This window comes from Dromaius novaehollandiae, chromosome 2 (assembly GCF_036370855.1).
Source record: "Dromaius novaehollandiae isolate bDroNov1 chromosome 2, bDroNov1.hap1, whole genome shotgun sequence".
NCBI classification, from domain to species: domain Eukaryota; kingdom Metazoa; phylum Chordata; class Aves; order Casuariiformes; family Dromaiidae; genus Dromaius; species Dromaius novaehollandiae.
In genome coordinates, this window is record NC_088099.1 from 25,972,154 (window position 1) to 25,985,457 (window position 13,304).

Consider the following 13,304-nt stretch of genomic DNA (forward strand, 5'->3'; position numbering starts at 1 on the left):
CACTCAACCTGGAAGCAGCAAGCTCATCATTTGTAAGAAAGAGGTAAAAGCCTCCCAAAGCAGTTCTGTTGGGGTTCAAAAGGGTTCGAAAACCCTTCTGCCTGCTGTGGCCATGGTATAGATAAAGTTTAGAATGATTTGCTGCTAGCCTTTCTCTGTCAAAAGGAAGAACCAGATGTCTGACTCTTAATAGAAGTCACTTATGTACTTGGAAGGGTGTGTGTGTGTGTGTGTAGGCATAGTGCACTCTATCACAGACTTTAAAGCAAATATTTAAATCAGTGCCTGCATTTTTAAAAAGCCAAGGTGTATTCAAAGAAGATGGTATATAATTGTAAAGATAGATAGATAGATAGATAGATAGATATAAATAACAACTCAATGGCTTTGCAGAAACACTAACTTTGTCAGTCTTTCTCTCTAGCTAGAATACATGGCAGAGCAACAGGAAATGTACAAAAAAATCACATCAACAGAGTGCTTCCTGAATTTAACAAGTGGCACCATCATAAAGATTTCAACATTAATTGATAACAGCACATAATAACCACAAAGTAGAAAATCCTTCTTTGCCCCTCTCCACTATCTATTCAGTATTCGTATTTTTATGTATATCCATCTTCATGAAATTAAAAAACTTCCAAAATTAAAGACTAAACAAGAGGTCCTTCTCTCCCTCACTTTTCTGGTAGAGCATGCAAGGATGGAAGTTCCCTTGCTTCACAAGGTTGTTGTTGGAATAGCAGAGAGTCAAAGTGGAAAAAGAAAAGGTATTTTTCTCTGAAAATATAAAGGTACATGATCATGCCAGAATCTTCTGTATATTACAGATTAATAAAGCCAGCTGCTGCACTAGCTCTGTCTCCGGCATATGGGCTGATTCCTGCCCAGCAGACTTGAGGCTGACTGTGTTACTGCAGTGGTATGTAGCTGTCACAGGGGTTATGGCTGCTCAGAGATTGGCCATCCCAGAAGTGACTTGGATCAGCCTAATGTGAGGCTTTGAGGTAAGGAAGAAAACCTTGATTCGGATTTTGTATTCAACATGTGGCCAGCTGAAGGGAGAACACTTTGGATACTGGGATGATGTGGCTTGTTTGGCTGGTCTTCAGTGCTGGGAACTACACTGTAGTTTTCTTAATGTCAGCAACACCATATTAAAGCACACAGAATTACAATAATCAGTCCTGCAGACGGTAAATGAGTGGATTTCTATAGCTAAGTCCAAATCCAGTAAAAATAGCACAAGCTTGTTATTCACTGTGGAAAACAGATATGTCATGAAATCCAGAAGCAGAGTCCAGATGAACACTGCCATGCAATAGCTTAATGTTCTGCTGGGGACACTAGGGAATGAGAAGCTTGAATGCTTTGCAATGGGGCTATAGGTTGTGACCGGATACGTGGGGTATACAGAATGACTGCCTGTGACAGCTGGGGAATTAAACTTCATCATCCTTAAGGTAACATTAACTACCACAATCTTTGATCTTTTTTCTTAAGTGCTTCTTTTTCTCCTCTTTCAACACTGCAGAATCAAAGGATGGTTTATATGGGGCCCATATGAGATACCCTATATACTCCTAGGGGTGCTGCAGCATCCAACAGCCAGTCTGCAGCCAGGTTCAGAGAGCTGTGCAAATTCTTAACCAGAAAGGTCAGCTGCAGAACTGGGGGAAGGTCTAGAAGACTGCTGTTTTCTCCTCCTTTCTGAGTCCTGCTTATGTTTACGACAGTTCCTTTCACACAAACAGCCCAAAGTTCCTGAAAAGATTTACATCAAACTACAGCTGACTGTATGAAGAAGAATGCACTTAGGGGACAAGAAATGATTACAAGATGATCCTAGTGGCTCATTCCTTTCAACATCACTGGGCAGTTTGCCTCTGTTTACACTAGTTAATTTTTTAAAGGTATCTTTCAAAAGTAAAGAGAAAGGCCAAAAGATTTCATTTAAAGTGAAAGTTGTGATTCTCTGTTGTAGGTACCAAGCCACATTCCATGGATCAATTCAGATGTAGGCTGTAAATTATTCCCTGCTCCAATCTCATTCTGTTCATTCTCTCAGTAACATTCATGAAAAATACATGCGCACCTAAAGGACATAGAAGAACAGCTTACCTCAACTCCTTCCCCCCACCTCACAAACACATCTTTTAAATTTGTGTCTTTTGAAATACTAATTCAGAAAAGATTATCTTAATCTCATTTACATCGGTGTAAATAAGGAGTAATTTCATTAAAATAAATGTACTTTAAAGCACAGCAAAAGCAGTGGGAGATCAGTAGTAGTAAAAGCTCATCCTCTAATTTCTGCTTGCTTCACAGCCTTGTAAAGCTCTACTCACTTCCTTCGCATCAATGAAATCAGCAGGTCTACTCTTGGGAGTAAGGATTGCAAGCTTAGGTCCTTAAATCAGCATCTCTGTGTTTGAAGAATAACAAGGGAGCCTGTGTTGTTTTCAGGTACTGTATGTAATTGTAGAGTAATTCACTTAAGAAGGGGAAATAAAAAGAAAAGAATAAAAATGTTCCTGTTTTCTCTGAACAAAATGAGCTTGTGATCTGCAGTTGCCCTTTTAAGAGCTGTAACTTTTTCCTGTTCTCCGGAAAACTTCTTCCAGCAGCAGAAAGACTGCAGCCACAGTTCCTCTCTCACCCAATCACAGAACACGTCAGGAAAGGCAGGCAACATAAGGCTTTAATTTACAAGGGATCATCTACATTTCTTCTGAAAAGAAAAGAAAACAAAATCAAATCTCCACATACTCAATCTATCTTGAATAAACAGTATTAAGTAAAAATGTTGTGGGTATTGGGAGGAAGAGACTCTTTGTAGTCAGCTTTGACTTTGCATACCATTTCTCCTTCTGCCCATTTAAAGCATATAAAATCATTGCAATAGGGGTCTGACTTACATGAGTGCTAGTAAAAAAATGCTCTTTATTCCTAGCCCATGCTACACGGTAGGAGTCTGGGTTACAATAGGTGTTACACAGCAGGAATAAATTACCACTGACTTCAGTGGCTAGAGATGCATTTCCATTCTTTTTCTCTTATTCCCACAACCCCCAATACAAATAAAGCACAATTTTTCCCTAAATTGACAATCACAAACTAAGACAGCCAATTAATAAAAGGCACACAGAGGCATCTGGGACAGATTTGGAGGTAAGATGACCTGGGCCACCTGATGATAAGAGAATTACTTTGTATCTTGTCAAACGTGTGTTAGTAACAACTGCCTCAGCACTGAGATGGTTTTCTGATCACTTGGCTATACAGTCTTGAGACACTTTGCAGCAGTAAGTGTTCTGGCTGCTGACCGCATCACTGCTTCAGGTTCATGTTCTGCTTCTACTGATTTTGTTTGCCAGTTGCTGCATGTGTTTGTTATTTCTGTCAGCACGGGCATACTTCCAAGAGTCTTCTAGATGTTCCAAGAAACAGCCAATGTCCAAGGTAGGCTTTTAAATCTTCAGTATTTTGTTCCTCTGGCAAGACTAAATCTATATGAGTTGCTATGGCTCACGGCCTTGGGGCAGATGGCTATCACATCGGCATGTTGCAAAGTGAAATGTATCTTACCATGCAACAGAAAAAAAGCTGCTTGGGAGTCTTGTCCACCTTTTTCTGTCCAAAATTTTGGCCTGTATATCTCTCTCTCAAATTCTCGGTCAAACATCTTGGTTTAAGGAGTTTGTATTATCCAGATATTTGGTAGCTTTAATATGGCAATAGAGTGTACCCTATTTAGTCTCACAATTTGAGGTGTATGACACTGTAATCAACCAACCTTCATTTCACTGCATTCACACTGTACCGATCCTTCTACTAGCACCCTTGTCTGTGCATCGTGAGGACATGGACTGCCAGCACTGAAGAGAGAGATGCCAAAAGAGACCCACTTGAACTGCAGACCTCTGCTGTCTCATCTGTAATCCCCCAGGTCACTACAAAAGATTTCATGAAGATATTAGACATGTTGTTACTCAATACAGATTTCATACCTGAATCCTCCTCTCTACTGAGCTATCAAAAATCCTTCCTTTCCATCCAGAACCACTCCCCTGCCCCCGCAAAAACATTAGCTGCTCTTATCAGGCAAGACTTGTGTTCAACATCAGTTAAAAATCATTCAACCTTTAATTTGCCACACTGTATTATGACGATCATCCCTTTAGCCCCTTATTTGATATTAAAATCCTTAAATCTTGAGTCAGCTAAAAAGTGAATTATTTGAGCATGCCTTTTGCTTTTGTTTAGTAGACAGCATACATTTATGTTATCATCTGTCTTTAGATTTTATTTATCTGGGTGGTCACAAACCTTATTACAAATACATTTTGTGGTTATATTGCATTGTAACATACAGATATAAAGCTGTAACACAAAGCTGAATCATTTCCTCTACAGAAACAAGTTTTCCTTAAATACTGTGGAAAGGAAGGATGCACTCTATCCTATTTCTGTCAATCACTTACCAGAAAACATGAAAATAGTGCATCTGCTTTCTGCTCTTTCTTTCCAAAATGAAAAAATTTAGATAGCTTCATTTTTGCCAAGGATTTGTGGGGTTCTTTTCCTCTTGCCTCCTAACAAGTGAAAAAAAGTATGAGACTGTTCTCTAAGGACAGAACCACTATGAGTTATGCTACTGGAATAGAAAGCAGACACAGAGACATAGGCATCTAAGATGGACAGAAAGCAAAATTCCAGTGTTTTATCTTCGTAGTTCTGGAGCCTGGTCACATGAGAGTGTGAGAGGACAAAATTTGGTACTCCTCCCACCTGCCAGAGTCCTAGTCTCCTCTAGCGGCTACTTTGCTACTGTAACAAGCAACAATATAACATATTGTTTTGAAGTAGAAGTTGAAATTCCTTTCAAAGACTGATTTTTTACATTTTAAATGCACAAATTTTAGTTTCTCTTGGGATGGAAGATTGTATTTCCATTGCAAGGGGGAAAGGTGCCCATGCTTTTAAAAAAGACACTGTTTATCTTTGTAAGGACATAATTACTGTTGTGCTGAACCAAACGAAAGGTGGCATCCAGTCCAGGTTTTCCTCTCTCTTCCTCCTCACCCATGGGAATCATTATAAAAATAAGACAGATACTACAGCAATAGTTTTCTGTGGATTCAGTGTGCAGTACTGGGGTTGTATGAAGAAATAATATCTTTTATTAGACCAAGAGGTATAACTGAAAAAAATAGACAAGCTTTTGGCCATATGAGCGCTTCTTCAGATTAGAAACTGAAGCAGCAGCTGTCAGTTAAGAACAATTGCTTAACATTTCCTAAGAGATTTATTAATTAAGCCAGCTCTAAAAGGAAGAAGATGGTACCTGTAGAATAGAGAGGATGTTAATGATGCAGGTGGATGGAAGAGAAAGTGCTACTTAGCAGCTAAGCAAAAAGGAGAGACAATTAGCTTATAGTCTGTCAATTCAAACAGAGGTAAGCAAGAGATGAAAGCAGAGGGGAATCATGATGTGCTATCAGACCAGAATCTCTACTGAGTCTGTGGTTTTGGGTGTTCAGCAGAGTTAGGAAATCTAGTTCCCATGCTCACTTCTGTAGGGCATGTTTTGTAGGCTTCCCTTAAGGATCAGGTCTGAAAGATCAGAGGGAGAATGTCTGTTTTGTGAGAAACTTTCATTCACTGGCAGCACAGTGTTTTGGACTTTCATAGGCTGTCTGTGGGAGTTCGTGCTGGTGCTGAGTGGTCGTTTTCAACTGCATAACTACCAGGAAGGCACTCTTGCACAGGATGGAGTATATTACATTCCTGGAAGTGCAGATGAAAGATCCCAAGATGCTGATGATTTGATGGCAGCGGGTATTTGTTGCAGCAGTAGTGGATAGGCATCAACACATTTTACTTTTCTTGCTCAGGCACAGTCTAAACTCATCTGAGAATTATACTTCTAATGATGAGTTTTGTGGTTTGGGGTGCTTGAAATGTAGGACAAGTGCTTCTGGGAAGATTTTTTTCCATGTAGCTTTTTCTTCTGTTATGTGAAAAATCATTAAAACCAGCAAGTTCTAGGAACATGAACTTAACAGCTCTCAGCTCTCTTTTCTCCCTGCCACAGCACCCCCTCCATTCCACTGTTTCCACTTCTTCTTTCAAAGGTGTCCTCGCTGATACACAGATATCTGGATATCTAAGCTCTGAACAGTTGTTCTCAAGAAGCCTTTTGCTTTAATAGTTACTGCTTCAGACCCCAAAAAAGACTCATTGGCACAGAGATCTGTCTGTTTTTCCTCCTATACCAGTTGGCATAATAAAAGATATTGCATGTACAAACCTTGTTCTGTATGCATGGATCCTTCTGCTAGAATACTCTTCCAGCTAATTGCATGCAGCTGTTTAGAACAGTGTTTTCCATTTCAGTTACTCCTAAGTATTTCAAAGGTAGACCTCTATAGAGAGAATTTAAGCCAACTGATGATGGACTTTTGTCTCCCAGTTACCTTTCCCGGACTGTGTGGTGCATCCTCAGGTCTGAAAACCACAGGCTGAAAGCCACTGAGGCTTTTCTGACACTGGTTAGAAATCCACGCGCTTTTTCTATGGGAGAGAGTGTATAATACTTCCTCCTATCTAAAGACCCAGTGTTCAATTGTTTTCGAATGAATAGGAAAACAATACTATCATTTACGGCTGAATATAAATTGGATTTTGTGCTAGAAAGAAGTTAGGAAGTTTAATTACTAATGTAGATCTGAAGAGGAAAATTTGTAGCTTAAAACTGTAAATATGATATGTGAAGAATCAAACTTTTTCAGCAGAAGATGGAAAAAGATATAATTTGTGCACATCACTTTTGAACTACAGTCCTCCAAGAAGACAGTTAACAGAACTCAACGAACTTCAGCAAATGAGAACATCAGCAACAGACTTATTTAAGGTTGTACAATTTCTAAACATGATCCTGCTCCTACAGTTGTTATACAGCATAGATCTTCCTATTAATTAGTTTGAATGTGGGACAGCACTTCTGGGAGAAAGAAAGTGGCCTAAATAGCATGCCCAAATTTTATCTGTAGCTATCACAAGGAATATGGATGTCTTTTATTAACCCTTGGCACTTGTGACAGCTAGAAATGAATGCTCGGCTTGTCTTATTCCTAATGGATTTTGCAGCCCATTAGTGTATAAAGTGAAAAGAGCCGCAGCACACTGCAGAGATCGAAGACAGCTGGCCTGAGAAGTTTGATGCCCGGTTCTGCCTCTGAAAGGCTGTATTAATAGTCAGACAAATATGAGGACATTCCTGTCCATGGCACAGAGGCTTCGTTACTGACTGTTTGGAAAATGTGTTAGGATTCTCCTCATCTCCAGGAGTATAGTTTATTGTTCTTATTGAATTCCATTAAGTACAGTAAATTCCCCATTCGGCCTCCATCATTTTTCCTGACTACACATGTTGGAAGAACCAACAAAACTTCCATTCTGTGTGAGTGAATGCGCTTTAGACATACGGAAAGAAATGGCCATTGTTGGTAATGAGTGTTGGCAAAACACTCATTTCTCAGAAAATAGTGAATATTTAAAAACCTGACATGAGATGCTTGTAAGTCATGCAACATTCATCTTAAAATGAGCTCAAATAGCTGTCCAGTAGGCAGGTTGAGGAAGAGGAACGGAGAGGTCCTATTGTCAGGATTACTTTTATACTTTAGGCTACTGCTGTAGTCATTCTAGGCAGAACATGTACATAAAATACTGACAATAACTCAGTAGCAAGACATTTAAAATGTCTCCTGAGAGAGGTGTATCTTGGCTACTCTCAAATCACCAGCTGTATATGTGAGACGTAACTATCACGGTCTCCTCTTTCAAATCGCCATCGCTCCTTTCTGTGTCTAAAGTTATTATAATAAATGCATCATCTTGATTTAAGTCCTGCAAAGATGCTCTGTTGCTGTCCACTGCTTTTAATTTACTTCCCTCTCTCTAACAGATTCCTGGCAGGCTGACAATAGCATTGTCCTCCTCTCCCAGCCTCTCTTCCCCCACCCCTACGTTTGTGCCCTTTTCTATTTGGCAAATATTGATATCCCCCTCCCCAGCCCCTGTTGCGTTTTGAATGGAGCTGAAATTAGCGCAGCTGCCTTTCTTTAGAGAGAAGCTGCCAAGTTTGATGCGCCCAAAACGTAACCGAGCGACACGATTCAACGGTTTCAGCCACCATAATCACGCGGAATCTCAAAAAAGCCCTGCCCTGCCCCGATCCCCGAGGGCACCCCAGGCGCGGCGGCCGGCGCCGCCGACGGGGCACCGGCGCGGGGCTCGCCCCTGCTCCTGCGGGCCGCGCTGCCCGCCGCCCGGGCGCTGCCTTGCTAAAAACCCGCGTTTCCGCTCACTTCTTGCCGCACTGACACTAGTGCGGAGGGGCGCGCGGCACCCGCCCCCCGGCGCGGCAGTTACGGCCGTTGGGCGCGCGCGGCCTTCCCCCCCCGCCGGCCCCCCGCGCGCGCCGAGCCGCGGCCGCGCCGTGCCCCTTATTAGTGCCAAACGCGGGGTTGTTAAAGACCGCCAATGCAAAGCAATTGTCTGCTCCGCTCTATTCATTATCCCCTCGCAGCATATGGGGCTATTCTCCCCTCCGGCCGCGCCGCCCCCGCTCCCTTTGTGCGCGGGGCAGCCCCGCGCCCGCCTGCGCCCGCCCCCGGGGTGAGGCGTTGGGAGACGGTCCCTTACGCCGGAAAGTTCGGCGTCGGTTTCAAGGCTCCTCCCTCCCGGTGAAAGGCAGACTGCGGGGCGCCTGGAAACCGGTCGGAGCGAGCGCGGCGCGGCGAGGCGCGGCGAGGCGAGGGGGCGCGGGCTCGAGGGGCTGGCACAAATGGTCAGGCGGCGGCGGCGGCGGTAGTTGGAGGCGCGGCGGGCGCTGCCGCCGGTGCGGGCAGAGCTGCGCGCCGCGGCCGCCCCGTCCCTGCCCTCCGCGCTCCCTTGATGAGTCTCAAGTTCGCGCCGGGAGGAGCAGCAGCGGCACACGAGCGGCGGCGGCGGCCCGGCCGGGCGGGCGGCTCCGGCGGCACCGACTGAGTATGGCCGAGCGGCGCGGGCCGGCGGGCGGCGGCGGGGCCGGCGGGCGACTGCTGCTGCCGCTGGTGCTGTGGGCGGCGGCGCTGCCCGCCGGGGGCCAGCCGCCGGCGCCGCAGTACAACGGCGAGCGGGGCATCTCCATCCCGGACCACGGCTACTGCCAGCCCATCTCCATCCCGCTGTGCACCGACATCGCCTACAACCAGACCATCATGCCCAACCTGCTGGGCCACACCAACCAGGAGGACGCGGGGCTGGAGGTGCACCAGTTCTACCCGCTGGTGAAGGTGCAGTGCTCGGCTGAGCTCAAGTTCTTCCTGTGCTCCATGTACGCGCCGGTGTGCACGGTGCTGGAGCAGGCGCTGCCGCCCTGCCGCTCGCTCTGCGAGCGGGCCCGCCAGGGCTGCGAGGCCCTCATGAACAAGTTCGGCTTCCAGTGGCCCGACACGCTGCGCTGCGAGAAGTTCCCAGTGCACGGCGCCGGCGAGCTCTGTGTGGGCCAAAACGCCTCCGAGCGCGGCACCCCCACGCCCGCCCTGCGCCCCGAGAGCTGGACCAGCAACCCGCAGCGCGGTGGGGGCGCCGGGGGCGGCGAGCCCCGCGGGCGCTTCTCCTGCCCGCGGGCCCTCAAGGTGCCCTCCTACCTGAACTACCGCTTCCTGGGAGAGAAGGACTGTGGGGCGCCCTGTGAGCCGGGCCGCCTCTACGGGCTCATGTACTTCGGGCCCGAGGAGCTGCGCTTCTCCCGCACCTGGATCGGCATCTGGTCGGTGCTCTGCTGCGCCTCCACGCTCTTCACCGTCCTCACCTACCTGGTGGACATGAAGCGGTTCAGCTACCCCGAGCGGCCCATCATCTTCCTCTCGGGCTGCTACACCGCCGTGGCCGTGGCCTACATTGCCGGCTTCCTCCTGGAGGAGAGGGTGGTCTGCAACGAGCGCTTCGCTGAAGACGGCTCCCGGACCGTGGCGCAGGGCACAAAGCGGGAGGGCTGCACCATCCTCTTCATGATGCTTTACTTCTTCGGCATGGCCAGCTCCATCTGGTGGGTCATCCTCTCCCTCACCTGGTTCCTGGCCGCCGGCATGAAGTGGGGCCACGAGGCCATCGAGGCCAACTCCCAGTACTTCCACCTGGCTGCCTGGGCCGTGCCGGCCATCAAGACCATCACCATCCTGGCCCTGGGACAGGTGGACGGGGATGTGCTCAGCGGCGTCTGCTTTGTGGGCATCAACAACGTGGACGCGCTGCGGGGCTTCGTGTTGGCCCCCTTGTTTGTCTACCTGTTCATTGGCACCTCCTTCCTGCTGGCCGGCTTTGTGTCCCTCTTCAGGATCCGGACCATCATGAAGCACGATGGCACCAAGACAGAAAAGCTGGAGAAGCTCATGGTGAGGATAGGGATCTTCAGCGTCCTCTACACAGTGCCGGCCACCATCGTCATTGCCTGCTATTTTTATGAGCAAGCTTTTAGGGAACAGTGGGAAAGGAGCTGGGTCACGCAGAGCTGTAAGAGCTATGCCATCCCCTGTCCAAATAACCACAACAGCCATCACCCACCCATGAGCCCTGACTTCACCGTCTTCATGATCAAGTATCTCATGACCTTAATTGTAGGCATCACCTCAGGCTTCTGGATCTGGTCTGGGAAAACACTGAACTCCTGGAGGAAGTTTTACACCAGGCTGACCAACAGCAAGCAGGGGGAAACCACGGTGTGAAACCCCAGCCCGCCAGGCCGAGGGGGGACCGCCTGGGCGGCCAGGTGGCTGAGGGACCCAGGCGCTGCTCGCCAGCGCCCACCTTGCCCGCTGGCCAGCGGTGTGGAGATGCTCGTGTTTATCCAGCCTCGGCAAACTTTGCAGACTGCTAGTCGTTTCTCCAGGCTACAGGGAACAGAGAGAAAAAAAGAGTCAGGTGGGAAACTCCTGAGCTTGGGACAGACTTGTTGTTTCTCTCGCTCTCTCTCCTCTCTCTCACTCTCTCTCTCACTGTCTCTTGTCGGAACTGAACGTACTGTAAGGTTGGGGGAGAGGGATGTAAATAGCCTCTGTAAGATTTTGTAAGTATATTTGTATTTAAATTACAAAAAACTCACTTTTTTAATTATTTAGGATGTTTTTAATCCATTCGCAGATTTTGCTCCCCCTCCCCCCCACTATTTTTTTAATGGCATTGGATTTTTATTTTGTAGGGCAGGATGGGAAAAATTGCCAGTACGAGAAACCAAACAAACCCCTTTCTTCTCCCCCACACAGGTTTTGTAATGGCTTTGCTTGGAGTTTCAGTTGCATGAACAGCAGGGCCTGGACTGAGGCTGCTGTGACTGCCTAGGGCGCCTCCTGACACAGGCTGGGTCCTGATCCCAGCCTGCCAGAGGTATGTGGAGGTGGAGGTGGGTTTGGGGAGGAGTGCAGCTTCCTGACTTGGGCCCAGCCTGGCCCATATGGGGAGGACAGCCGCCTGACCCGCTGGTGGGACAGCGCTTCGCCTCGCCTCTGCCACGGCCCCCTTGGCCAGAGCAAACCAGCCCCGCTGCCCCGCACCCCAAGCATCACCAGCGCCAAGCGTGCCCAGGAGGGAGCCTGCTCAGCCACCAGACCCATGGTGGGAGGCAAAAAAAGCACCCGGTCCTGCCCAAAGGTGTGTCTGGCCTTTTTCTGGGTGGAGAGCGTGGCTGCAATGCTTTGTTTTAGGGGGACTGGCTGCTAGCTGTCCACTCTTGTTTATTAAATTTATTTAAATGCACCACTTAGTTTTGAAAGAGTTGGCCTTTTTTTTTTTGTTGTGCTTTGGCCAGGAATTGAGGTTTAACACCGTCTGCACCTGTGGCCTGTTCGATGGCTTAAGAGGTAAATGGGGACATAGAAATACCAAACACTTCCCTTTTTTTAGCCCACATAATGAACTTTTCAGTTGTAAAACAAAGATGTCTGGTCTGTGTTTTTCCTCAGAAATGAGATTATTGCCTTTCTCCGTCACAAGATGCATACATTTTGGAGGAAAAAGATTAAGCATAACTACAAATCTGAATTCTGAGTGTGTAGTCAGTTTCAGCTGTCTCCTTTCTTCACGAGCAGCTTGCACGTGTTTATATTCTTCTTCTGTTAATGAAAACTCTGACAGAGAACTACCTGGAATGCTTTGTTGAGGTGCTGATATCTACTTAGACTAACAGAGGGCTCGATATAAACACAACCAGAATAAAATGCAGCATTCAGATTTCTTTTTTCTAATTAAATCCATAAACTGGCTCTTCATTTTGGAAACATTCGAATCATTGCCATTGCCCTGAATTTTAGTTCGTTAACATTTAATTTGTTACACATTATGAGGGTGTGATGATTTCTGCCAGTAGTAAAAACAAAGGAATAATAAAAAAAATTAAAAAAAAAACCAAAACAGAAAACCAGTATGTTTAAGCACTGTGGCGGGTTTTAAGACCTTAAGGAGCCTCTGCTATCTTTTTTTTTTTTTTTAGTACAGTAATAAACATTGCATACTACAAAGATAAGATGTCATGTGTGCGGTATATCTACTACCTTGTATGCTTCTGGGTGTATGGGATTGTGCTTCTTATTCCAAAAGGTTGAAAATGAAATGTAACTTTCAACAGATGCATTTGAATATTTAGTCCTCTGTATGAAAAACAGCAGAATGCTTCTCTCCTGATTGTATGTTTTAAACTTTTTTTATATAACAAATGCCTGTATTTAGGTTCATAAACATTATCTATGGCTTTCATACCCTGAAATGCAAAATTAGTTGAATTTGGTATGCATTTATTTCTGTTCATTATCACAAGATCATCTATATTTATAGAGGAATAGAAATTTATATATATTAAATACCATATTTTTAATTTCTCTGAAATAAATTGAGTTTTTGTACAAAACTATCTTGTCGTTTTACGTATTCCTCAGACTAACTTAAATACACGCTGTGTGAAAGCAGCGTATATACTACAAGATGTGTGGGATTCCTTTTTTCTTTTCTTATGTTGAGTTCACAGTAACAAGCTGGAATTCAGTGTAGGAATTCATTGTGCATTTTGGTTTTTATCTCTGGGCCAGTCTAGATTAATCCTTTAAAAGAAGTAATGTAAACTGTTCAAGATCTCTGACAGGGTAGGTTGGTGGTGTGAAATCCAAGAAGAGATCTGCTATATGGCAGGAGAAGAAAGAAGCTCACTAGTCCTTTTTCTTTTTTTTGTTAAAAGGGTTCTTCCAACTTTGCCTTTCTTCTCT

General features: G+C 45.8%; 1 protein-coding gene and 1 long non-coding RNA gene across 2 annotated transcripts; one reads left to right on the plus strand and one right to left on the minus strand.

Annotated features, from left to right (window-relative positions):
* Positions 1-2,696: 2,696 nt before the first annotated feature.
* LOC112982394 (uncharacterized) lies at positions 2,697-8,827 on the minus strand. Its single transcript, XR_003258965.2, has 4 exons — positions 8,713-8,827; positions 4,485-4,595; positions 3,797-3,953; positions 2,697-2,731 (listed from the first exon to the last, which is right to left on the minus strand). It is a non-coding gene; the product is annotated as an uncharacterized LOC112982394 (long non-coding RNA).
* On the plus strand, positions 8,758-12,955 carry FZD1 (frizzled class receptor 1). The gene is made up of 2 exons (XM_026098754.2): positions 8,758-10,974; positions 11,316-12,955. The coding sequence occupies exon 1, from the start codon at positions 9,060-9,062 to the stop codon at positions 10,776-10,778; it is 1,719 nt and encodes a 572-aa protein (XP_025954539.2). The 5' UTR covers positions 8,758-9,059; the 3' UTR covers positions 10,779-10,974; positions 11,316-12,955.
* Positions 12,956-13,304: the final 349 nt, after the last annotated feature.

Bases quoted from the DNA above. Each gene is read 5' to 3' on its own strand.
- FZD1 (XM_026098754.2), top strand. From the start codon at position 9,060: ATGGCCGAGCGGCGCGGGCCGGCGGGCGGCGGCGGGGCCGGCGGGCGA.